General features: G+C 38.8%; 1 protein-coding gene across 6 annotated transcripts in view; it reads right to left on the bottom strand.

Moving 5' to 3' along the window:
* Positions 1-373: 373 nt before the first annotated feature.
* Positions 374-25,268, bottom strand: part of LEKR1 (leucine, glutamate and lysine rich 1) — an 80,284-nt gene continuing 55,389 nt past the window's right edge. For all 6 annotated transcript variants that reach the window (XM_020781956.3, XM_072996109.2, XM_078389072.1 and 3 more), the window contains 6 exons: positions 17,608-17,685; positions 16,403-16,606; positions 10,574-10,667; positions 5,219-5,374; positions 3,132-3,431; positions 374-1,005 (listed from right to left, as the gene is read on the bottom strand). In XM_020781956.3, coding sequence (XP_020637615.3) covers positions 598-1,005; positions 3,132-3,431; positions 5,219-5,374; positions 10,574-10,667; positions 16,403-16,606; positions 17,608-17,685 — 1,240 coding nt within the window. In that variant the 3' untranslated portion in view covers positions 374-597. The remainder of the gene's footprint in view (positions 1,006-3,131; positions 3,432-5,218; positions 5,375-10,573; positions 10,668-16,402; positions 16,607-17,607; positions 17,686-25,268) is intronic.

Raw genomic sequence — 25,268 nt, forward strand, 5'->3', positions numbered from 1 at the left:
GCCCATAGTAGATTTGTTTAGAATCTACTGTAGATGGATGGGGGTAAAAGCCAAATAAATAAATAAATAATAAAATACTGTAACACCCACTTTCCTAGTGTGGCCAATGCCTCATTTAATACACAACAGTTTTCTCTGTTGAAAAAGGGGATAGAGAATAAAAAGAAAAGGGGAAAAAGTTCTAGCCCATCTGTCTTCACATTCTAATTTTGTGTGGTGGGACTAGGCTACACCAGCATGCTTTTCTCTGACGGTTTTGCTTATGGAGGGAGTGTTTTATGTAGAGGTATGTTAAATCACACAAGCATCTACTCACAATGTAAACTGAAACAACCAGTAAGCCCAGACATAATTTTTCTACCTCAGTAACAACTAGACCTAAATCACCAACATTTATTGAGGAAAATGCTGATTCATGATTACATTCTGGAACATAAACATTTGAGTGTTCTTTTATAAAATGACTTTTAAGCATAATTTGATGTTACTTCTATAAAACTGTGGCTTGGCAGAAAATAATATTGGCTAACGTTTGACTTGTGCCAATGGTTTTCTTTGGCTGCCCTCGTTTATCAAAAGAATGTGGCCCTTCACTCATCACAGTTCACTCAGCTGTCTTTTTATAACCGCGGTGATCCTCTTCCTTCTGGATTCATCTAGGGAAGCCACTCGACCACCTGGGGATTGTAGAGCTGGCAAAGCAGGTAAGCTTGTGTCCATGCTGCTTTTGAACTGACTGCAAATCGGTGCTTTAGTGGCTCTTGAAATCCTACAAAGGCCTGAGTGTGTTATTCCTTTCCCACAGCTTGGGCTTTTCTGCCCATGATTGCTGACCGACGGGGTGGAAGAGGTTAGGCTGCCCTGACTAAGAGAACAGTGTGACAACGGGAAGTTTCCACTGAGTTTTTTTAGCTCCACAACTTGTTCTCTGGCTTGAGCTAAAGCTTCAGTGAGCTCATAGCGTTCCTCACACTCCCTGCGCACTGTGTCCTGGAGAAGAGCATTCTGCAAGGAAAAAAGAAACACATATTTCATCAGACATTGTCAAGACAAAAACAAAAGAGGGCAGGAATCCCGGGTGCTTTCCGAATTCCTCCGCATGGAGATTACTTAGAGAACTGAGTGCGCAGGAAACAGGTTATGTACTGAAACACTTGTGGCCATATTATAGATAACAAGGTATCCATGTTCCTCAAATATCACCAGCTATGCTCTCTGGTCCTGATCTGGTGAAAACACACTTGCGTTCCCATTCCTGACGAATACATCTGATTTCCAGATGGTGTAGGTCAGGAGTGGGCATACCTGGAGGGCTCAAGGGCCTCTTTCCCAAATTGCTAGCATCCCAAGGGCCACGAATCCTAGAGGCATAGCCAAAGTACAAAGGCATGGACAATTGGCTAATTAATTTTAATTTACATTTTTTAAAATACTAAAAAATAATTTTCATAGGTTTTAGTGGTGAATTGAATAAAATCACACTAACTGAAAAGGAAAATAGCTGTGCAGCTCACTGCTGCTGCAAAGCTGTATAAATACTAGAGACATCATAGTCTGCAACAGCAATTCTGTGTTGTTTTTCTTTCCCTTTTTCTTTTGGGAGATTCTGGGGGTGCAAAAATGGCTGGGGGCTGCATGTAGCCCATGAGCCACACTTTGTTAAACCTTATAGGACTACAATCCCCATCGCATCTAGGCAGTACGGCTGGGAACAGTAAAAACTGTAGGCCTGCATATTTGGAAGGTGCTGGGGTTGGGATTCAGTATCATGTGAACGTATCACATCTCTAATGTCTCCCCCGAGTTGCCTGCTTCAGTTTGATGATTTCATGAATAGAAGTGTTGTTACGGTTAACTGGGAGGAAAGGGTTTAAAACTGCTGAAAAAACACACACCAGTGATATTAATATTAGATACTCAAGCTGCATTTATGTTCATAAATAGAGCATAGCCCACTTTCATGGGTCAGAGGGTATAATCCAACAGAAACATCATTGTACTGCAGCACAACTGATATTAATGTGGGCTGCCTACTTTTCAAACAAGTACAGTAGCTTAAATGATCTGCTGACAATGGAAGTCCTTGTCAGGATGAGATCACTGTTCGTTCTTCCTAGGAAAATCAGAACATCTAGAAATGTCTGCAGTATCACTTGCCTCAAGCCTTGGAGAAATGGACAGCCATCATTTCTTCATCATAGTCAAGACTGCTTGTTATAATCTGATATCTGCGGACTTGCCTTCTCCAGTGTGAAATCACCATCTTGGTTCTGAGATTAACTAACAGTGGATCTCATGGCCACAACAATATCCGGCCAAACTCATTTGCAGTTTTCTTTTCACTGCTGCCTCCACCCTCAATTCTGATTTTTATGCTACATATCCTGATGGACAGTTCTAGAGAACTTGAAAGCCTGCACAGTTTTGTGGAATTTTAATTTGTCCTCACAAATGTCTTGTGGAACTACAGATTTTGTCTCTGCTTTCATTGATCAACAGTGTTGTTTTTATTTGTTCAGCATTGTCAAGTCATTTCTCACTTATGACAAACCTAGGAATCAATCACTTCCTTTCATTAACAGCACTGCTCAGCTCTTGCAAACTTAAAAGCCATGGCTTCTTTTACTGACTAAAAGGTCTTCCTCCTTTTTATTCCCTTCTTTTCTGAGCACTGTTGACTTTTCCAAAGACTCTTGTCATATATCCAGAATATGATACCCTCATATTGGTTTGTTCAATTAAGAACGAGCTACGTCTGTGTCTTCTCTCTATGCTGTCCCTTAGTTCAATATCCCTTGGTTTCTCAAAAGTTTCCTATGACAGCTAAACCATAAATGGGTTTGAACACTTTTTATACACCAAGATATGAAATCAAAATTTGATCTTGTTTTGACCATCGTTTTATTTGTAAAATCACTCAAACCAGTTTTCCAGTTCAGAAATCATAACAAGCACTGGTATAAGGAGCCAAGATATTTTGGAACAAGGTGCATGAATGTGTTGCACGTATCTTGATTTCTGTTCAGCAATGTTTATTGGACCAAGATTGCTATGCCTCAACCAAGACAATAAATGAAAAGAGTTTAAGACATCAATGATTAATGAAGTCTAAACCTTCACTGAATTCATACCTCCTCTTGAACTTGATTCAAGTTCTGAATCAACTGTGTTTGTTCATCAGTCAGTCTGTCCAGCTCATAAGACTTCTTTTTTATTTCTTGTCTCATTTCTTCTGTTATTGAATGGTGTGTATTCTGTTCTTCTTTCAACTGTATTTCAAGCTCCGCAACTTGGTTTCTAACACTTTGCCATTTTTGTTCTCTTTTTTCATTCTTCTCTGTAAGCTTGGTTTGGGCTACCTGGAGCTTCTCTTCAAGTGCCTCAATTTCCGTCTTCAGGCTATGGGTAGCACTGGATATCAGCAGAGGTATCTGAAAGACAAATCTGAGATTCATTTACTTCATTCCCTTAGCTAAACAGATTTAAAACATGAGAGATTTTAAGACAGGGAGAATGATGTAAAATCACCACATCATAAGGATGTAGACCAACAATACTTTGTAGTCTTATAAAATGAGTGGCATTTTAAAAAAGTGTTTTACAGAAGAAGAATATTAAGAGAGGATGCTAGTAAGCAATATGCACAACATCATGGAGGGAATAAATTGGCTGAGCAGGGAGCATTTACTATCATTTCATTCATTCATTCATTCCCCCGTTTTCAAAATCAAATCTTCCAAGGATGGCTTACAATATGAGTAAAAGCAGTAATTCAGAACTACTGAAAAGAGTATCATTAGCATATATTAACTGAAAGCTGTATAAGAGGAGTCAGTACCTTATTGTGAATTTACACCAGTTCTTAGTCATGAACCAATCATGCAACTTGACACAGCTTAAGAATGGCAGCATGCTAATTAGTGGCAATTCGCTGCCATGATTTACACAACTACAGTTACATTGTACACAAATCCACTATAGGGTTCTTGTCAATGTCTAAGAGTTAGCATAAACATTGTAAAACCTGCTAATAGAAAACAATAACTATGGAACAAAAAGGATTTTGCAACATGTCTAAAGAGGCAAGAGAGTAAGCTTGCTGATTTCCCAAGTTCCACAGCTGGAGAGCCGCCATGGCAAAGGCCCTGTCCTTGATATCCAGCTTTACCTAATGACAGTCCAAAGCATGGCATCTCCAAAGATGACCAGGCTTCTTAAACCCAGAGAGAAAGTCTGAGCTGATCTTTATCAAATGAATAATAGCAGAGCTATTCAAAGCAAAAGTCCTGGAGCATCCATGAGTAATCAATGAAATAAATGATAGCTCCTGTGAGCACAGAAGCCTCACTCACAAAGAAGCATCTTTACGTGATTTGCTCCTCTGATGTTACATTCCTACCAAATTTCCCTGAAAACAGAGAATTTTCCTACATCTCTATATTGGAGGGTTTGTATGTATGGTAGGATCATTCAACTACTCCTGTTGCAGGGATGCAGCAGAACACCCCCCATTCCACCCCCCATGTCCCCGGGAAGCTATTATTATGTAACAGCTTTGGGCTTGCCTATATCCATTCAAGAGTTACACATGGAATACAGTAAACACAGGATGAACTGCTGGATAGTTCCTCTGGTTCCTCTGGCTGTGGAGCCAAGAGGTGGGGAGTTCAATTCCCCACTCTGTCTCCTTAATCCATAGGGTCCCTTTCAGCTCTGCAGTTCTAAGATTATAATTATTTCCAAGCCTAATTGCTCAAGCATGAAGCTCTGAAGAAATTGTGTGCTTAAGGAGAAAATGTTGTTAATTTCAGGAAATGTGTATCCCCTTTGATCCTATGAAAGATCAAGTATGCACAGGAGCAAGGCTCCTTTTTCTAAACGATGCAAAAAGAACAATGATTTGTAAATGGCCCCATATAGGACCATGTTTGAAGCTGATGACAATCCCAGACTTTCATAGTATAAATGCTCTTATTTTGAATACTGTGCTGTGACTGACACATCCTCTGCTTGCCCTGTCAACAAAAAATGGTTGATTCTGGGTTTGTTTATTAATGTCAGCTCTAGGTCATCAAAATCTGAAAGGAACTTGGGACGTTCTGACTGTGTTTAACAATTCCATTGTACCATTTGACCTTCATGATTAAATTAAGTGAACAGCTTTTCTCCCTGCACATTTGAAAGAATCTTGAAGCAGTTTATTTCCAGTAGTTAAAACCTTTGTGTGTAACAGCTCATCCTGATCTTTCTGATATTTCACAATTAATTCCTGATGCTTTTGTTTCTCAATGTCTAGTTCAATTCTGGCCTCTTCTTTGAGTCTCTGAATTTGTTCTTTTTGATAGGCTTGTTCTTGTGCTCTCTCAGCTTCGACCTAAAAAGCAAAAGATTGGGCATAAATAAATATCTGCTGGATTTACCCCATATTTTCAGTGAAAACATAAGCACAAAATACTTCTAAAAAGTTAGCTGTGAAGGAAACTTGCTGTGAGGGGGTTGCCTCGAGTGCCCTAGCAGGCCATCTGGCCCCACCCCACAAGCCCAAGGGATCCCTAGAAAAGAGTGAGCCTCCTGCACCCCAGCTGGCAGGGATTCACTGCTGGAGGTAGAGGAAGCGCCACCTCCTGATGTAGAACAATTGGAGGAGGGTGCTAAAGTGGGAATAAAAGAGCAGGCATTTCAGGGCTCAGGGTTGTTGTCAACCATCTCAAATGAAGGGGAAACAGCTGAGCATTGGGACCCCATCTTCTGCATCTCCACGGTGGTGCAAATAGGGATAGAGGACAAGGAGAGCCACCTCCTCTTACCCATATGGTTTGGCCAATGAATGAGTCAGGGACCTGAGGCTCTCTGGCAATGCAAGCCGTAGCTGACCCAGCGCCACCCTACTCTTGGCATCTCTGCTGTCCCAACCCAGTTTCAGGGCTGGAGACACAAGCAGCAACAGGTGAAGCAAAGGCAGCTCTGGGAGGAGCAATGCTATGGAGCCTGGCACCCATCACCCAACTTTACCAGCTCTTGCACTCTAGATTGGGATCCATATGTCCTGCCCACTTTGCTGGACCTGGACTTTTGGGAATCCAAGTCAAGTCAGCTGGGGACCCAGCTGGACTGACTATCCCCAGGAGATTAGTGCTGGAAACCCAACTCTTTGGGCATGCGAGGGAAAGGACAGTAGACATTGACTCTGGGCCTTTAATAAAAGCTGCTGTGAGTGATCAAACCAGACTAGTCTAATCCTCTTTTAAAACCACCAAGGTGCCAGTCATCTATACATTTTGTGATTTAAAGCTTTCTTGATGTAGTTCAGGGATTTCACAAAAGGGTCTTAATTAACAAACAAACCAGAGCCGCATTCATCAGAATGATCAGGAGAGGCCCAAACACAGTAGGATGGTTGACCACATTTTAAAGGAAAATACACTTATATTCCCCCTCAAACTCCAGTCTAAAACAATCGAACTGCACCACTGCTCTCTTTTTTATCCAACAGAGTCTTAAGTCTAAACTTTAAAGTCATCTCTAAGATTGGTCTTTCAATGGACTCCTCACTGTTTAAAAAGCTGGGAACATGTGTAAATTAATCCATGAAAAATGGATTTCCAAAATGTTTAATTGCTCTAAGAAGTTCTAGTTGGACTGTATCTCAAAGGAAAATTATTGGAATCACTGTAGCCTACAAAACTGGTGATCTTTTAAATTCAGATTTCTAATCTGAGGTACTATCATGCCATTATTATCATCTCATGAACATTTTCAAGAAATGCAAACTTTTTTTACAAATGTTATAACAATAAATAATATTAGAATAAACAACAAATATTACCTTCCTAATTCTGTCCTTTAAAAATAAACACACAATAGCAATGCTATTTGTGATATCTATACTGTACTAGTTAAAAGTTTGTGAATTAGCTGTGCTGAAACTGAATTTTGTCCAGTATAGCTGGATAAACATCAGAAACCATGAAATACTTGAGGACAGGCAAGTCCAAAATATACGCAAATCAATATATTTAAATAAGCTAAGGTTGATAGAATAAAATTGAACCATAAAACGTGCCTCCTGTTTTTTTGTACAGTGCTGTCAGATTTTAGAAACTCAGAGTTACATATACACACACACACTCTCTCTCCAATCTTAAAACATGGTACTATAATCTACTGTAGAAACTTTCAGGAGTAAGTATAAGGAATTTTTTCAGAGGAAATCAAGAAAGGAATAATTCACATGCATGTGTCCATTCAATCTTTGGGTGCCTGTTTTGCTAAATGTCTGGTCTAGTAGTTTTCTTCATCTCTCATAATATTAGAATCTGGGGTCATCAGTGAAACCAAATGGTAAGATCATCAAGTATAAAGGTACCGATACCTATTATTCATGATGGCTATAAATTATCCCCAGCATCAAACGCTTCTTTATACAAGGTGCTACAGTGTTGTTGAGCACATGTCCTGCCCATGAGCATGGGCACCTGACTAGCCATAGTGGGAACAGAATGCTGGTGTTCTTATTCACTCAGCCCTGCTCAGATTGTGCTCAGTATAAGAAAGTGGAGTTTTTCCTACCTGGACACAATATTCTTTTAGGTAAACTACTGAAGTGTGGCACAAGAGTCTATTGAGTATGCAGGGCAGGAGGGGCTTGAAGTATTCTCCAAACATTGTCAACAGAAAATTACAATAACGGCTGATACGTCTGTAGTGACATCATTAGAAGCTGATCTCAGAATGCAAATGTTTCCCTTTTGGTTAACACCTGAAATTAGGGTAACTAATAATAACAATAATAAGCAGGCTGAAAGATGTTCCTCAATTATCTTGTTCAAGTTGCATAGCAACAATTGATTTCTTTCCCCTTGTAGAACATTTTCCCTACCCAATGCATTAAACACCAAAACACCACTTTAAACAACTTAATTCTGAAAGAGATTTTCCCCTTTTGACAAACACATGGATTGAAAGATTTTTCTCTTTAAAAAGAGAACACATTATGCCTATGTAATGGCACAGTGACCCAAGAAAAAGACAGCAACATCTCTTTGGTCTGATGAGAACATTTTCCGCACACTTGACATTCAGCGCATTTTAATAGCTGTTAGCAAATATGTAACTGCTGTCTCTTATTCCTATTAGTTCATTACCCATTTTAAATTGCAAACTGCACAACAGATTCTGATTTTGCAAACAGGCTGACCTCCTGCTAAAATTATAGCCTGTGTGTGAGAAAGTAAGGTAAGACAGCTTGATGTATGTATTAATAAAAGCCAAAAATTATGTTGAGTGTATATAATCAGAATAAACTGAGCAGAAAGATATGAATATCTGAAAGCCAGGTGTTCAAAACATGAAGTTCAATGACCAGCCATGAAGAAAATAAGAGAAGTAGACTTTTAAGGAAGTTAAAAACTGCTGATTCCTCAGTCTAAGCATCTGCAATAGAAGATTGAAAATATCTGTTTCTTATTTGTACAACTGTGTTTATCTCTTAAATACAGCACCCCAAAAACTGTTTAAGTATATAAAGAACCAGCACTATTCAAATACGTATCAGAATTTGCATTATATCCAAACAATGGGTTTCAGTGGTGTCAGTTCACACTTTCTGTTGAAAAGCATTGTGTGATGTCTAACGGAATTGATGCATGTGTGAACAGTTCAAAAAAGATTTTTAAAAAACACCATCTCTGGTGTTTGACCAAATTTCCTTCTTTTTACTGGTAACAGAGGTATGGCTTGCAGAAATTGAGAAGACCAAGAACAGCCTCACTACCATGATAAGATTTCAGAAAAGTTCTCGCTTAAGATGCAATCCTTTATACATACTTCTCTGGGAATATGTCCCATTCAACTCAGGAAGGCTTATTAGAAACATATAAGATTCCACTGTATTATTTGAATTTGAGATGTCCTGCAATGCTTAAGTTCATGTTCTAGAAGCAACAATAGGAAACATTAATGTAGTTTTGTTCATTTGCTTTTTGTTTGCTATGAATAGCACTTTACTATCAAGCAAAATGAAGACTAATTCAAACAAAATATTTTTCTTGTAAGTGTAGGTGGAAGACTACTAATCCACTCTATACCAGACAAACGGGATACAGGTTGAGGTCAACATGGAGTGAGCTCAGCCTGAGACCCCAGTCTAGTGCCTAAGTAGTTGCAATATCCAGGAGAAATTTTGGGCTTTATTGGGAGTTCAGTTGTCCTCAACTTGTGTTTTGATGTCAGCAACTGAGCCTACTGTATTGATTTCAATTTCCCCTTTTCTCAGTTCATATCATTGACCATCTTTTTACCAATGCTGAACAGGATACAAAGGACCCATTGTGGTGTTGCTCTACCCAGGTAAACAGTGTCTTCTTCCTCTGCTCCAAGACTACTCTGATTCTGTTTGGGTTTGCATGTGCCTATTTTTTTCATTAATTTTTAATTGATTTTTACAGCTACATCCTGTCTTTCCTTCAACAAGGTCAAGGCTCTCTTTCTTCCTCCATTACACTCACAACAATATAGTGAGTTGGGTCAAGCTGAATATAGCTGGTTTCCAATGAGTTTCATGGCCCGTTGGGAATTCAGAACCAGGTTTCCCAATACTTTGTCTAGTACTCTAAGCACTATACAAGGCAGATGCCTCCAAGGTGCCCGAAATGATGTGCTCCGGGAGTACGGTTTTCTGGAACATACAAATGACTGGTGTGTGTGTGTTAACTCAAGAATGCTGGAGGATGCTGCATTGCCATCGTGCCACTATTCTGAAGGAGAGGTTCCTGTCTGTCCGTGACAGAGCTAGCTGTGGAACAAGTACACAGGATATCAGCACAAGTAGTTCTGGATCAAGGTTTGGATTGCAGAATGTCCTTAGAACACACTCTGCAAAAAACCACATAGATGAAGTCAGAACTCTCCCAGAAATGAAGTTTTATAAACAAAACAAATAACATGATAATTTAATCCTTAACTATAAAAGCTGTCCCAGCAAAGGGAATAAGAAAGGAAATGAGCAGTGAGATGGCTGCTAGCCATGAGAATTGTATGGTGATTGCTTCAGCATTCAAGGAAGGGAAGAAGAGAGAATTTACGATAGGAATTAAAAACTTGGGAAGAAGAGGACTAGACTCTGAACTTGCGAACACAGAAAAAGCATGGTCATATTTGAGGTTGCAGACTGAATTGAGCTGTATTTAACATGCCCAAACCCTCCTCTGCAAATCCACAGAGTTACAGATTCAGAGGTACATGAATGAACATTTTACTTCTAATAAAAATACTGGAGTAATCTTCTATATTATTCTTGCTACATTTCTTACATTTGTTTTTATGCAATGTTTCTGGTGTTTTTATTTCTAATATTATATGCTGCCTTTAGGGCTCTTTAAAGCCATGTATAACAATTTTTATTCAATAAATAAACAAATGATATTGCTTTGTGGAGTCACCTTAACTTTGGATGAAAAATACTAAAGAACAGTAGAACAGAAGCTACTAAGAAATGAATGTTGGCTGCTTTTGCATGACAGCTGACTAAAGTTAACAGGAACAACATGGCGATAGTTGGAAATCCCACTATTACCTTTTCCTGCCAGCTCTTTTCATTCAGCACCTTCTGCCTTAATGTTTCCTGCAGCTGCTCCAATCTGCTCTGATGTGAAATCAGCACAGACTCCCTAAACACAACAAAGATCCATGAATGAAATAGTCCAAAGAGGCTGTGAAAATAGCTTTAGGTTATGAGATTTCCCTTCCTCTTTATAATTCAGCTACAATGAATGTTTATTGCTTTACAGCAAGACCAGCAAAGAATTTGAATCTGCAGATACGTTAATTAATATCATTCAAAATATTTAAATGGCCAACCACAGTTCTATTGTTTTCTAGTGTGTTCATAATACTACGTGCAATAATAACTGAAAGCTATCTGATATTTATTTATTTATTTACCGCGCCATTACTGCAAGCACTATTCTGAGCGGTGTATAAAAACATCAAAATAAGACAATCAAGCACAATGTAAAACAAATGATAACAGACTAAGATAGATTCCAACTTAAGGCAACCCTAACCAGAGTTTTCTAGGTATAGAAGTACAGAAATGTTTTCCAATTCCTTTCTTCTGAGGGTGGTCCGGGACAGTGCAGGTTGCTCAAGGTTACACAGGCTGGCTGTTCGACAAGGCACAGTGGAGAATCAAACTCTCAATCTTTGGCTCCAGCCAACTTAATTATACATTGCCCAGTATCCTGTTGTATAGCCCCTCCTGCTTCTTCTTCATCATCGGATTGATACTAAATAAAAAGTTTCTTTTTCAATTTTGGGCATGCACAACTTTATATCATTGTGTGGAAGTCATGTGCACCTCAAAACTGAAAAAGAAACTTTTGAATTACAGGTGGTCTACCACTGCTGGTGACAGCACTCCATTGTGCAAACAGATCTATGTAGCAGAATAGATTTAAAATACTGTATTTTGTTGTCTGAAATGGTTTTTAATGCATAGGACTCAAAAACTGTTACACAACATTAAAACATTAATCTGAGAATTTGGTATTTTTATCTAAGAGCTAATATATATGATGTGTAGCAGTGTGTGGCATCTATCATTCAGCATATTTAGAGTTGGATGTATGAGGTCTAACAATTAATTTGGCAGATGGAGAAATAGAATTGACTTTGAGACATCATTTAGCAGCCTACAGTTTGATGTCTAAATAACATTTTAAAAAAAAGAAGCCCAGCTACATTGAATCAGACCAATGTCTAGCTTAACCTCTTATTTTCCACAGTGGGTAGCATGAATAACTAATTGGGTGGAAAGATCTCAGTGCAGGCTGAAGTAGCAATGTGTACTAGAGCATTCCTCCTGATCACAAGACTATAGGCTAGAGTGCCTCTTTTGTTCTTCCCACTCTGGTCACAAGACTATCTTGCGCCATGCCAGGTGTGATGCATGGAAGTGCAGTAGATTCCAACGTAACTCCTTCCTGCAGCAAATGTCAGTCATGCCAACAGAAAACGATGCACTTTTTGCACAGTGTACAAAAGGCTGGTTGTCTGGCAATTGTGTCCACAAAGTATAAGCCATGTTACAAAAGACATGCTTGTTGAATCATATGATTTTTAGCCCCTATTTCCATGCCCCAATAGCTCTTCACTCATTCTCCTCTTTAGAAACAGAGGTCAAACAATTACTAACATCCCTAATTCCAATTTTTTCAAGGTAAGCGGTAGTTTGGGTAAAATTTCTTTCCCATCTGAATCCTGTCCATAAGAAGTTTATCACTCTGGAAACAAGAAAATGTTGATGTTAACTTTCTGAATTCCAGGACTCAAACTGGGCTCATTCTGTGACATGCAGAGGTTTCTGAAAGTATTGCTTTTTAAGTATTGCTCTGCAAGAGTTTTTGACTTCAAGGAAGCTGGCAAGAGTTGGAACTCTAATTACAATTTAATGATCTGAAATGATGCCTCAAAATGTGCTGCTGTGTTCTGTGGTGTATAGGCACCACACAGAAAAAACAAGACAGCTCATTTCACCTAAAGATCTCTCTATTTATTGGGTCCCCATCTCATACAAAGACTATATGTTGAGAGGTCCAGTTTTAATTAATGTTTGCTTATTTGTTAAACACCTCTTATGAGAAGCATATAAATATATAAATGGTAAAAATCACTCTGGATGAGGAATCAACAATCCTAAAGTTCACCGTACAGTGAAACTTTATTCATTCAGTTGATCTGCCACATAGTGAGGAAACATACAGGTATCTATGTGACTTTAAAGCAGGTGAGGGTAACATGTAGCCTCTAATATTTGAAAAAAAAACTGTTTTAAAAAATAGCTAAAACAGACAGTCCCCTCGTGCCCTCAAAGGGGCATGTGGGCAATTTTGCCATCTTTATAGGGCATCGCAGGACCTTGGAGGGACACACACACACACACCCGCAGTGCTTCCTCAAATTTAATTTTCTAAAAATATGGTGATAGGTAGCACAAGGAGCTTCTTGAGGAAAACTTCTCATCTTTGTAAGAAAAGGTATGGGGGTGAGGAGCAACTGCAGCCCTTCGGCATCCAGTATACAGCCCCTATATCTCTAGAGGTTGCCTACTACTATTCTAAATAATAACTGTGTGCTGTTAAGTTGATTCTAACTTATGGTGACCTTTTCAGGGTTTTCCAGGTAGAGAGTACTCAAGAGGTAGTTTTCCAGTTTGTCTCTCTGGGGGTGCCCTGGGATTGTACTGCTTGCGCAAGGCTGTACAGACTGGCCCTTCACCTGGGAGGCGCAGTGGGGCATCAAAACTCCAAGCATACCCAACTCACTGAGCTTTCCAGCCATCTTAATAAGAAACATATCTCACTGTATCAATGTGTAGAGCTGCTATATCAACATAATTCAGTCCAATTAACTGCCATCACTATGGGCCAATCCCATTAGCAGTTTTCTTCTGAATAATGTTTGTGAAGAAATGTGCAAAACAAATCTATATGGATGGACATTTTTTAGATAATACTGATTTCCTAGGTTAAATCACCATGAGTAGATGTGATACTGGCAGAACTATTTCAAGTCACAGAGACTGAATCTGCCAAAATCCTAAAGAGATGGACTGACTCCCTAAAGGAAGCCAATGGCTGGAGTCTGCAAGAGCTGAGCAGGGCTGTTGAACATAGGACATTTTGGAGACCACTCATTCATAGGGTTGCCGTAAATTGGAAGTGACTTGATAGTACATAACAACAACAGATTACAGCTGGATAGCTCAGTCGTTTAGGTATCTGGCTGCAGAGCCAGAGGCTGAGAATTTGATGCCCCACTGTGCTTCTTGGGCAGGGGCTAGACTCAATGACCCATAGAGTCCCTTCTAGCTCTGCAGTTCTAAAATTAGAACTACAATCAGAACTAAGACTGAAGAACCAGTGGTCAACTGTGGATCTCCAGATGTTGTTGGATTGCAACTCCTAGTAACCATACCCTATACGACTAACAGTGAAAGATGATGGGAATTGCAGTGCAGTCATATCTGGATAACTGCACTTTGCCTACCCCAAGTATTAAGACTGCTAACATTTTCTTAATATACAGCATTACAGACCTTATTTGGAGGGAAAGAAACTGATCTCCTGTGCCAGCTTCAGAAAGTTCCTACTGAGTTCTTTGAATGAGATATTAGACAATATACTTCTTTGGACTACAACTCCCAGAACCTCTCAGCCAGCATCCAAGCCCTGGAAAGAATGAGAAGTGTTCATGCACTGGTAGTCTGCACATGCAACAGATTTATGTGTGCATGGGACTCCCCTATGCATTAACAGCTTCATCTCTGTCAGGCTCTGCACAAGCACCTCTGGTTGCATCCACGTTCTTGCCCTAATAATGCAGTTGGTGGGGAGAGGAAGCCAAGCATGAAAAAAGGCAGTTAAAAAAAAGCCAAGCCATGATTCTGCAGCAATTCTGCAGAAGTAAGGTGATGTCCCAACGATTTTTGCGATTATTATGAACTTTCAGTCTTAAGAAAATGCAAACTGCCCCATATGTAATACTACTCAGCAAAATGATTTTTACAAATTCTGTTGTGACGTTTTCAAATCGTATTTGGAAATATTCACCAGAAGTGACCAACAAACATTTCTCATAGCACATTTAGAAATATATGCGTATACATGTTACATGAATGATTCTTCCGTACACACAATTCCCAGAAATGAAAGAAGGATAAACTCAATACATTAAAACCATGTGCATGCACCACATGAGGAAGAGAAGGTTGCTATCTCTGTCCCTTCTGTGTCCGATTGCAATGACTTCCCATGTGTGGAGGGGAAAGTCTGAACAGGAGATTTCCCACTATCTGTGGAGACTTTCCACAGGAGTTGGAACCTGAGCAAATCAAGGTTCCAGTTCATATGGAGAACATCTGTACACAGTGGAGACTTTCCCATTCAAACTCATTGTCCTCCATCCATCCACAGGAGGATGCCAGAAATGACATCAGAGGGGCATGGGGCTAGTGTCTTCCCTTTCCTGACATGTTAATTAAACACACTCTAAACCTACTTTTGAGCATGGAGGTGTTTTCGCAATACATTTAATAAAAAAATAAAATTTTACAGCTGTGACATCATTTGGGTTGTGATATTAAGGATAGTGCCTTGCACTTGGAAGTTTTGAGTACTTTGCATTCAAAACTTCCAAGTTTTCTACCTTGCAATGTTGATTTGCAGCCACAGGCAACAACCTGAAATTTTTATCGCTTGCTGGAGCGCTAAAGAAAGTAGAAGGGAAAAGCACTTTCCTCGCAAGAAAGTGGAGGGGGAAAGCAGGAATAAAAGCACTTTATGATTCCTGCTTTCCCCCTCCACTTTCTTGCAAATAAAGTGGAGGGGGGAAGCACTTTCTTCACTAGAAAGTGGAGGGGGAAAGCAGGAATCAAAGCGCTTTGATCCCTGCCTTCCCCTTCCACTTTCTTGCAAAGAAAGATATTTTGGGTTAGAAAAGTGGGGGTCTTGTATATAGAAAAATACAGTACCCACACCAGGTTGAGCAAGTATAGTGAGGCTGAGTGGTCAATGGATTCTCTGTGTTGGCCCATAGTCTTCACAGGCTATTATGAAGACTGACAAAATAAAAATATGTGATGAAATTTGAGCATTTTGCATACTACATCAAGGCTGAATATCTGTGCCATTTCTTCCAATCCAGGGGAAATCAGTCATGCTTAAATTCCACTGGAAAGATGTTAGGGCTCTGTTAGTTGCAGCTCACTTCTCCAACTGATTTTAAAAGGACCTGAACATAATCAACATCCCCTAGATTCAGACCATTTGTTCTAGAGACCCTACACAGTTATAGCTGCAATCCTAAATATACTTACTACAGAGTAAGCTCCCCTGAGTCCCATGTGATTGTTCCTGCTTATACATTCTTAACAACAACAACAACAACAACAACAACAACAACATGTGCTCCCAAGTCTATTCTAACTTATGGCCACTCTTTTCAGGGTTTTCTAGACAGAAAATACACAGAAGTGAGCTCCCTTCTTTTAGGGAGCACCCTGGGACTGTAAAGTCTGCCCAAGGCTACATGGGTTGTTGATACTCACAGGAGGCGCAGAGCGGAATTGAATTCCCAGCCTCAGGCTCTGTAGCCAGTTATCTTAATCACTGAGCTATCAGCCAGCTTGTACATTCTTAGGATTATTCTACAAATATCATTTTTCTCTTTTAAAATACATTGCTTTAATTGCACCAAAATTACATCTGCAATGATTTATTTGGGGTGTGAAAAACTGCAACGAGTCAATGTGGGGGGGGGGACTTTTAGTTCGACGATATTCTCAGAAATCTAGGCAGAACATCCTGTCCTGTAACGACACGCGTGATCAGTCATTTCTGATTACCTTTCTTGCTTAAGCATTACCACTTCTTCCTCTCGCTGCTTGAGAAGACTCTTAATTGTTTCCAGTTCACTCTCCAAATACTGGGCTTGTTTTTTAAGATCTTCTTCTTTCCTCTCTTTCTCAATTACTTCTTCCTGTAAACGTCGGCATACTTGTTGGCAGGCATGCAAAGATTGTTCTCGTTCCGTCAGAGCGTGATTAAACCTAAAAGCAAACGTGACCACATTTCTCAATTTCAACATTCAGTATGTATATCTAAAATGTATTTTCACACGGACCTTACAGTAAATTCAAACATTATGCAAAGGGCTTTCCTCTAGTAAACCAGCAAACAGATGAAACAAAAGAGAAATGAGATTTTAAAACATTATCATCAATGATGTTAATATGTTTAATGTGTAAGGTTTACACAAACTTCAGGGGAGAAAACCCACACCATTCCTGCTGCCCACAGCTGTGCTCACAGTTTAAAAAAAGACAGAAATCAGGGAAAGTAAAATTAGAACAAACAGGGGAAGGGGAGAGTAGGTGGGAATTAAAAAATAAAATGAAATGAAAAGAGCTTCCCCCTTGGACATTTGTAGTGAAAAGGTAATTCAGAAATGAAACAAAAAATTAAGGAACCAAAATAACACACATAAAATGAACCAGAAAGAAAGAAAGAAAGAAAGAAAGAAAGAAAGAAAGAAAGAAAGAAAGAAAGAAGGAAGGAAGGAAGGAAGGAAGGAAGGAAGGAAGGAAGGAAGGAAGGAAGGAAGGAAGGAAGGAAGGAAGGAAGGAAGGAAGGAAGGAAAGAAAGAAAGAAAGAAAGAAAGAAAGAAAGAAAGAAAGAAAGAAAGACAGAAAGACAGACAGACAGACAGACAGACAGACAGACAGACAGACAGACAGACAGACAGACAAACTACAAAACATGATAAAAATCATGTTTCCAAACATGGCTCCCCAGATGAAAACAGCAAATACAAAAAAAAAAAAAAAAAAAAAAAAAGAAAGAAAGAAAGAAAGAAAGAAAGAAAAAGAAAAAGTTTAAATAAACATACAAACAATTCAAACCATGAAGCCCCATCAATCATGGCCAGTCATCAAGGGTTTTAGAAGACATAGTCCAACAACATCTAAGAACCAAATTTGGGAACCATTGTTTTGAATGGGAGGTTTTCTTATTCATATTTCACTGCAATTTCTGCATTTGTAACTTTTACCTGGATTCAGCTTTTCCAATTTCAGATGACAATTTTTGGAGTTCGCTTTGATGGTTTTCAACTTCTTTTGTCTTTTTCCTAGAAAAAAAAAGCTGAATTAAAATGCACCACCTTTTCAAAGCCAACAAAATCTTTGTGACATTGTTGTTTACACCGGTTGATTTTTTTTCTCTTCAGGAGTGTTTCTGTTTAACTCTAACAAAAAAACTCTGCAACTTCATTAAATATTGGTTTCACTGCATTTCTGTATATTTGGATTAAGGCAGAAGACTATGAAAGACTGAAACTGCAATCCTGGAAATGGCTAACTGGTAAAAAGTTAATAAATTAAATCAGTCTTGCTTCTGAATAAGCACAGATATGAATGCAGTGTTATTTATTTCTTTGTTTCTGTAGTCAAAACCATTTTTCCAGGCTACAGTAAGTGTCCATCTTCTCAGTTTATGCAGTGGCTACATCTTACTTCCTAACTGTTGTTCTGCTTTATTTGCGCATTAATAAAACACCTGAACAGATATACTGTTATCTCCATTCCAACTCCAAATATTCAGAAAAGTGTTACAGATAGAAAATGAATAATTAGATGGACATGCAACAGTAGTAATGTATTTTGTGGTTACAACTGTTTTGTATGTTGCTTTGGCTTAAAGTTAGCAAGTCACTACCAGAAAAGAAGAAATACGAGTACATTATGAAAAGAATATAAGATACAGATCTGGATACCATTTCCTTATTTTAGTTTATATGTATAGATGCAAATTTAGAAATAATTATTATACTTTAGAGTCATAGAGTTGGAAGAGACCACTGAGGCCATCTAGTCCAACCCCACGCCATGCGGGATCATCCATCAAAGTACTCCCAACAGATGGCCAGCCTCTGCTTAAAAACCTTCAAAGAAGTAGACTCCACCACCCTTCGAGGCAGCCTATTTCACTGCTGGACAGCTTTGACAGTCAGGAAGTTCTTCCTAATGTTCAGATAGAATCTTTTTTCCCATAGTTTGAAACCATTGCTCCGTGTCCTAGTCTCTGGAGCCCTGGAAAACAAACCTGTCCCCTCTTCAACATGACATTCTTTCAAATATTTAACATGGCTATCGTGTCCCCTCTCAACCTTTTTTTAAGGCTAAACATTCCCAACTCCCTAAGCCGCTCCTCGTAGGACATTGCTTCCAAACCTTTAACAATTTTAGTCGTCCTCCTCTGGACACATTACAGGCTGTCAACAGGCTTTTTGAATTGAGGTGCCCAGAATTGGACACAATACTCCAGTGAGGTCTGACCAAAGTAGAATAGAGTAGTACTATCACTTCCCTTGATCTAGACACTATACTCCTATTGATGCAACCAAGAATCGCATTGGCTTTCTCGGCAGTCGTGTCACACTGCTTGTGGTCTACCAAAACTCTTAGATCACTTTCACAAGTACTGTTGTCTAGCCAGGTGTCTTCCATCCTATATCTGTGCAGTTCATTTTTTCTGCCTAGGTGTAGGACCTTACATTTCTCCCTGTTGAAATTCATTTTGTTAGTTTTGGCCCAGGACTCTAATCTGTCAAGGTAATTTTGAATTTTAATCCTGTCCTCTGGTGAATTAGCAGCCCTTGCCAATTTGGTATAATCTGCAAATTTAATCAACATGCTCTCTATTCCTTCATCCAAGTCATTGATAAAGTTGTTGAATAACATATGACCCAGAACAGAACCCTGGGGCACCCCACTAGTCACCTCTTTCCAGGATGAAGGGAGCCATTTGTGATCACCCTTTGGGTTTGGTCAGTCAACCAATTACAAATCCACCTAACAGTAGCATTATATATCCCACATTCTACTAGCTTCTTTGCAAGAATATAGTGAGGAACTTTGTCGAAGGCCTTAGTGAAATCAATATATGCTTGTATAAATCCTACATGGAAGGGAAGGCTTAACCAAATGACCTTTCATTCTGTCCTCCAGTGTCTACTACAGATGACCATGTTCCCTGCAATTCCTTCTTGTCCTCTTTCCCCTTAAACTGGATTTGAACCCAACCCAACAGCCCTTCAAATAGAGGATGACTTTAAACAGAGGACTGTCCTTTGACAACACATAGAGAGCTGTCCTCTGTGAGGAACCCAAAGAAATGGAGTGGAGGCCACATGAGCCAATGCCAAATTCCCTGTTTCCCCAAGAATAAGACCTAACTTGAAAATAAGCCCTAGTATGGTTTTTCAGGATGTTCATAATATAAGCCCTACTCCAAAAATAAGCCCTAATTAAGTGAAACCCTGTTCTCCACCATTGTAAAGCAACCAGAAGAATATGACATGACAGTATTTGAAAAAATGTAGATTGTTGTACATTAAAAATAATAATAAAACATCCCCTGAAAATAAGCCCTAATGCGTTTTTGGAGCAAAAATATAATATTAGACGCTGTCTTATTTTTGGGCAAACATGGTAAATCTTCAAGGTGTCACAGGACACACTGTTTTTGATGTAAACATCAGTAACATGTTGAAGTCCATGAAAATATTTTTGTTCACTTTAAAGGCAATTATATACAAATATATCCCTATATGGGAGCTGAAAGGTATAATGGAAAAATGATCCTTCTTACAGAACAGCTTCTATAACACCAACCTGCCTGCTGTTCTGTAAGATCTGAAAGAGATGCTTATGTTGTAACTCTGGCTTTTTAAAAATGCCTTTCAGTAGGTGACTCATGTATAATATACAGTGGCCCCCTCTTCCCTCATTGGCTGTGTTCTGTTGAGGGGGTGAAGATTTTTTTCCCTTATTATTTAATGTTTACCTTGCTAAGAAATGGATACTATAAGAGATAAATTTGTTTTTTATCTGCTGGATCTATTTTATACTGCGCCATTTTTGCTCCTTATATTATGTAGAATCCTAGCATTTTGGTCAATGCAAGCTGCCATGAGCAACAAACTGTATTAGGTTATGATGAAACCTCTGCAAAGCAGCTCACCAAGGCCACACTGTCAAATGTCTGAGAATTCCAGGGCTCAGAATTTCCCTAGGGTTTTTGTTTCAGTTAAGATATACCTCTCTGGTTGGTATTGCCAACAGTTTATCTTGTGTGATAGTATATGGATAGACTGGGGGATGGGATGCAGAATCTGTACGGAGCTCTTTGCCAGGATTGATTTAAATCAGGATGGCTCAGAATTACTAATCGTTTGTCTCAGTATGGCAATAACCTTACTGAGAACCGGTATCCTTTCTGACAGGTGAGGCAGAATGAGGACTGAATGATTAATCCTCTCATGCAGAAAAAGAGAGTTATCTCTTCAGGACAGGGGAGAAACTCACAATTTGTATAAATGTGCAGGGCCTATATTTTCATTGTATTCATTGTTTAAAAAAACCCCTTCTTTGCAAGTCATTTAATCATATTGCAAGATAACATTTACTTGCTATCATATCTTTTAAATGTTTAACAGTTTTTGTTTTATTTTGATTTATTTCTGTGCACCGATGTAACCATCAAAGATGGATATTAAATAAAATGGTAAAAATTATATTGGAAAAATTGTACACAGAAGGAAAATTAATCATCATCATCTAAGAACGAGTAGTTTTCATCGTTTGCCAACTGTTCCTCACTGACCAATGGTGTGATCAATTGGGTGACCAAAGGATGACGAGATGCACAACAGAGAGCTGGCAAAATGCTTTCCCCTGCTTATGCAATTGCCCTTACATGATCCTGTAACCCAACAGGATTCTGACCATTGTTTTTTGAAGGTTGCTTGACTTTTTGGGAAAAAAGAAAAGAAAAAGGCAAGCCCTGTTGTTTTTAAAGGACTCAAGCATATGTAAGAACACAACAGGTAAGCAAGTTACTAAATCTCACTCTGTGTATACCTGTTTAAATCTCAGTGGCAAATTGTTGCTAGGTAGGAAGGGCACACTCATTTTTTTTTGTCGCACATCAGACACGTGACTTGGCATGCAATAAGAAACACAAGCTTCGACTTAGCAAGTGGCAACAATTCACTGCTGAAATGTATGTCACTGGACTTATGCTGATGTAAGTAATAGGATTCTAGCCTACAAGGCCAAGAGAAATGGAACCCGGTCAGGATTACTTAGAAACAAGTGGAAGTATTAATAAACTTGGAGAAACATGAATTTTGTATACATATGAATAAATCTTTTTTTAATATAAAAAGAGGGTTAATATTCCCCAAAGCAGGTAAATATGGACTAGCACATGCTCAGGACACTTGGAGCTAAGGCGTGTTGTTGAGCATTTGTTGGAAAATTAACTTGCTCGAGTGTGAGGATATACTACATTTGTGCAAGTCCCCTTTTAAGTACAGTAATTGGCTAGGCATTTTAATTTAATTTTAAATAGATTCAAGTATAAGACCAATATGAAAGCCATAATTTGGAGAAAGATTGTTCTCTTCTGGAGTAATTAACCATGAGTGATGGATTCTATCACTGGAAAAGTGGGCTACAGAAGCATATGCTGTCCTGTGTAACAAACTACAATGCTAGAAGTGTACGTTCTGTAGCTCACAGGAGCTTTACTCTGAAGAATGTTCTCATTCCTCTCCAAATGCCTGCCATCTCTTGGAGCTTCACCGTAATTATGTAGTAAACATTTTTCCAACATATTATCAGATCTTATGATGTGAGACAAAATCACTTGTTTATAGGAACCCCGGTGTCTCTTCCCGTTACCTAGCCATTGATGAGATGATTGTGTAGTCCCAGCTTCTGTCTATGTGCAGATCTCTGTATTCACCCACCCCACCCCATGCTTATTGTATGTGTATAAGGAAGCACCTTTGTATAGGTGTGATTACACAGCAGGTAAATAAATTTTGATCGCCTTTGATTCAAGTTTTTAAAATTGGGTCCCTGCTGGTTTTTGTGGGTGAAATTGATGTGGCCATGGATATAAAAGCTCAGTGTGTTCTTAGTCACTCCTGCAGATATACAATTAGTTGGTGATGACATATGGCCAGTGGAACACTCATAGATCAGAATCCCCTTGCTTGGAAGCAAGCTCCATCACTTTTCCAAAGAGCAACTCTTGGTTGGGATAACAGCTGACTATGTGAGTTCTCAGACTCAACAAGCATTGATCTATGCAATCTCTCCAGCTTGCCTCATAATATGGGATGTGAGGCTTTGAAAGTCCCCTTTGATCTGTCACAAAGCAGACATTAGAAGGCATGTGTCTGTATGAATGGTAATTTTAAGGAAGAGGCATAGAGCTAACTTGTTGCAATGCAAGTATTGTAAAGCATAAAACAATTGTTTCAAGACAACAGGTGCTTGGTAGAGAGGAACTGACTCCCCCATGAGCATTAGCTCAGGTGATGAAACAGGGCAGAAACTGGAAAAAAACAATGTTAGCCCAATCGAAACAAATTTAAGCAACCCCTGCTGGCTGGGAAAAAAAAGATGATTCCTCAACAGGCTTCCATGCACTAAGATTTACATTGTGCACTCACCAGGTTTTAATTTTAATTCATCTGTGCCTAATCTGGTACAAATTGCAGTAAATGCCCAATCTAGTATCCCCCAAGACAAGTTTGAATAGAAACAGTTTGAGAATAAATAGTTCAGCCCAGAAGTGGGTAGAAAGGCACGCAAGCAAGCAGAAATGTCACTTGTGCTGTGCTATAAGGTTAAAGCAACCTGCTTCAGCCATGTGCATAGGGAGGAATTAATGGAAGACATGACTTTATGTCTGAATAGTACAGCTGGATCCTTCCAAATGTTGACCCTGGCAACGTGCTTTTGAGCCACCTAGACTCTCATTCAAGAAGAAAACAAAGTGTCTTGGATTTAGAGAGCAGCTCAAACTTAACAGCTAATTGCTTTATACTGCTAAAAGGTTTTTAAGCCTTTGGTAAAATACATCCTAACAATTGTCCTACCAGAAGAACCCGAGTCTCACCATGATAAAAACAAGGAAGTCATTTTTTTAGAGAAAAATGTTAGATATTTACAGGTAGAATATCATTGTACTGATGGTGGACATAGCAAAAGGAGTATGAAGAGAAACACTGAGTGTCCAGCGTTAGTATTCATGTGCTAAAAGATTACAGATGAATAATCCACGGTGAGTATGGACAATAGGACACATTGTATCACTCTTGTGGGAAGACATGGGTTTAATTGTCATAAAATTCATTTGTCCCACCTAGACTACTTCTGTTTTCCACCAGTATTACATGTACCACTGCAGAGAACCACAGCTCTATAGGAACAACTAGAACCCTTTGTGTCTCTTTGTATTCCCTACGCCTAGATGAGTTTATGCAGGTGATTTCATACTCAGGTTATCAGAAGATACCTGTATTCTCTCCTTATAACATGTATTCATAAAGGGAGGCAGCAATAGAGAACAATTTATAATAAGCACCATTCTGAGAAGAAAGGGGTAAGTAGCTCCTATCCACTGTTGACCTACAATTATTCATCCTACTCTAGCTGCTTTTTGTTTAAAGGAGAAAAGAAGCAAAGGTCAAAATCCAATAGTGCTGGCAAGAGATACAGTAGATCCTAATGAACCTTGTTATTGTTTTTATGATAAACTGTATGTACGTACGCATGTATAAATAAATAAAGGTCTTGTATTATAATCCCATTTATTCCTTCCCCCCCCCCAAGGATTGTCAATAAAAGTTTGTTTAAAAATCCAATAATATGCTTCCATACCCAACAGGGTACTTCTGCATCCAAAGCCAATTACGTTTGGGCATTCCTTCCATCCCAGTGCAATCTTCACGCTGCCAAAGAGCTATCCCAGAGGGTTACCCATAATTCTATGCAACATGTCACTGGAGGTCTGAGTTTGTCAAACTAATTATTATTGTGTTAGCAATTTGTTGTAAAATATGTAACCATTGATACTGTATGCGTTTGTGTATCTGATAAAAACAGGATTTCAGAATGCCTTTTCTATTTCTTCCAACCTTAGAAGTAAAAAACTTTAGCCAACCGTCGAAAGATTTATCTGCCAAATGATTGCCAAGTTATACTTCAACATGGAAGTAAACAAGTTTGCTGAAAAATATAGGAAGTCCTTTAAAGTCTAAGGAATTTTGTCTTAAATTTACTATGCAAATATGGCTATCACAGTGATTTATATAATCGGTGATTTATATAATCGCTGAATTCAAGTTTTCAGTTCAAAATAATGCTTTATAGTCTTTACATAAAGGCATGTAAAATGATGTCTTATTGTTATGAATGAGCATTGCCAGGGGACATTCCTTTGGAACTGATAATCTTTAGTAACAGGATTCAAATATTCAAAATGATAGCTGTAAAGGCACATAACAGTGAGATCACAAATGTTAATGCAGTATTGTAATTAAAGAACAAAACCCCCTTAATCTAAGCATCAGGACAAAAATTAAGAAGAGTAAAGGATATTGAGTTTAGTTACCGAAGTCAGAAATTACTGTGTGAATTTGGTGATACTAGTAACATACTTCTGAGAACTCTTTTTAGAAGAAATACTTGCGGAAGGTTGTTGTTTGAGAAGCAGCTTGGTCAGACTCTTCTCTTTAATAAAAAGTGAAGCACACAGTGCAATGTCACTGGTAAATATGGCTCATTAATAGATTTTGCAAACTCCTTATACTTCCTCCATTTGCAATAACACTTTCTAGTGGATTTCTTTCTA

The sequence above is a fragment of the Pogona vitticeps genome, chromosome 3 (genome assembly GCF_051106095.1).
Source record: "Pogona vitticeps strain Pit_001003342236 chromosome 3, PviZW2.1, whole genome shotgun sequence".
NCBI lineage: Eukaryota > Metazoa > Chordata > Lepidosauria > Squamata > Agamidae > Pogona > Pogona vitticeps.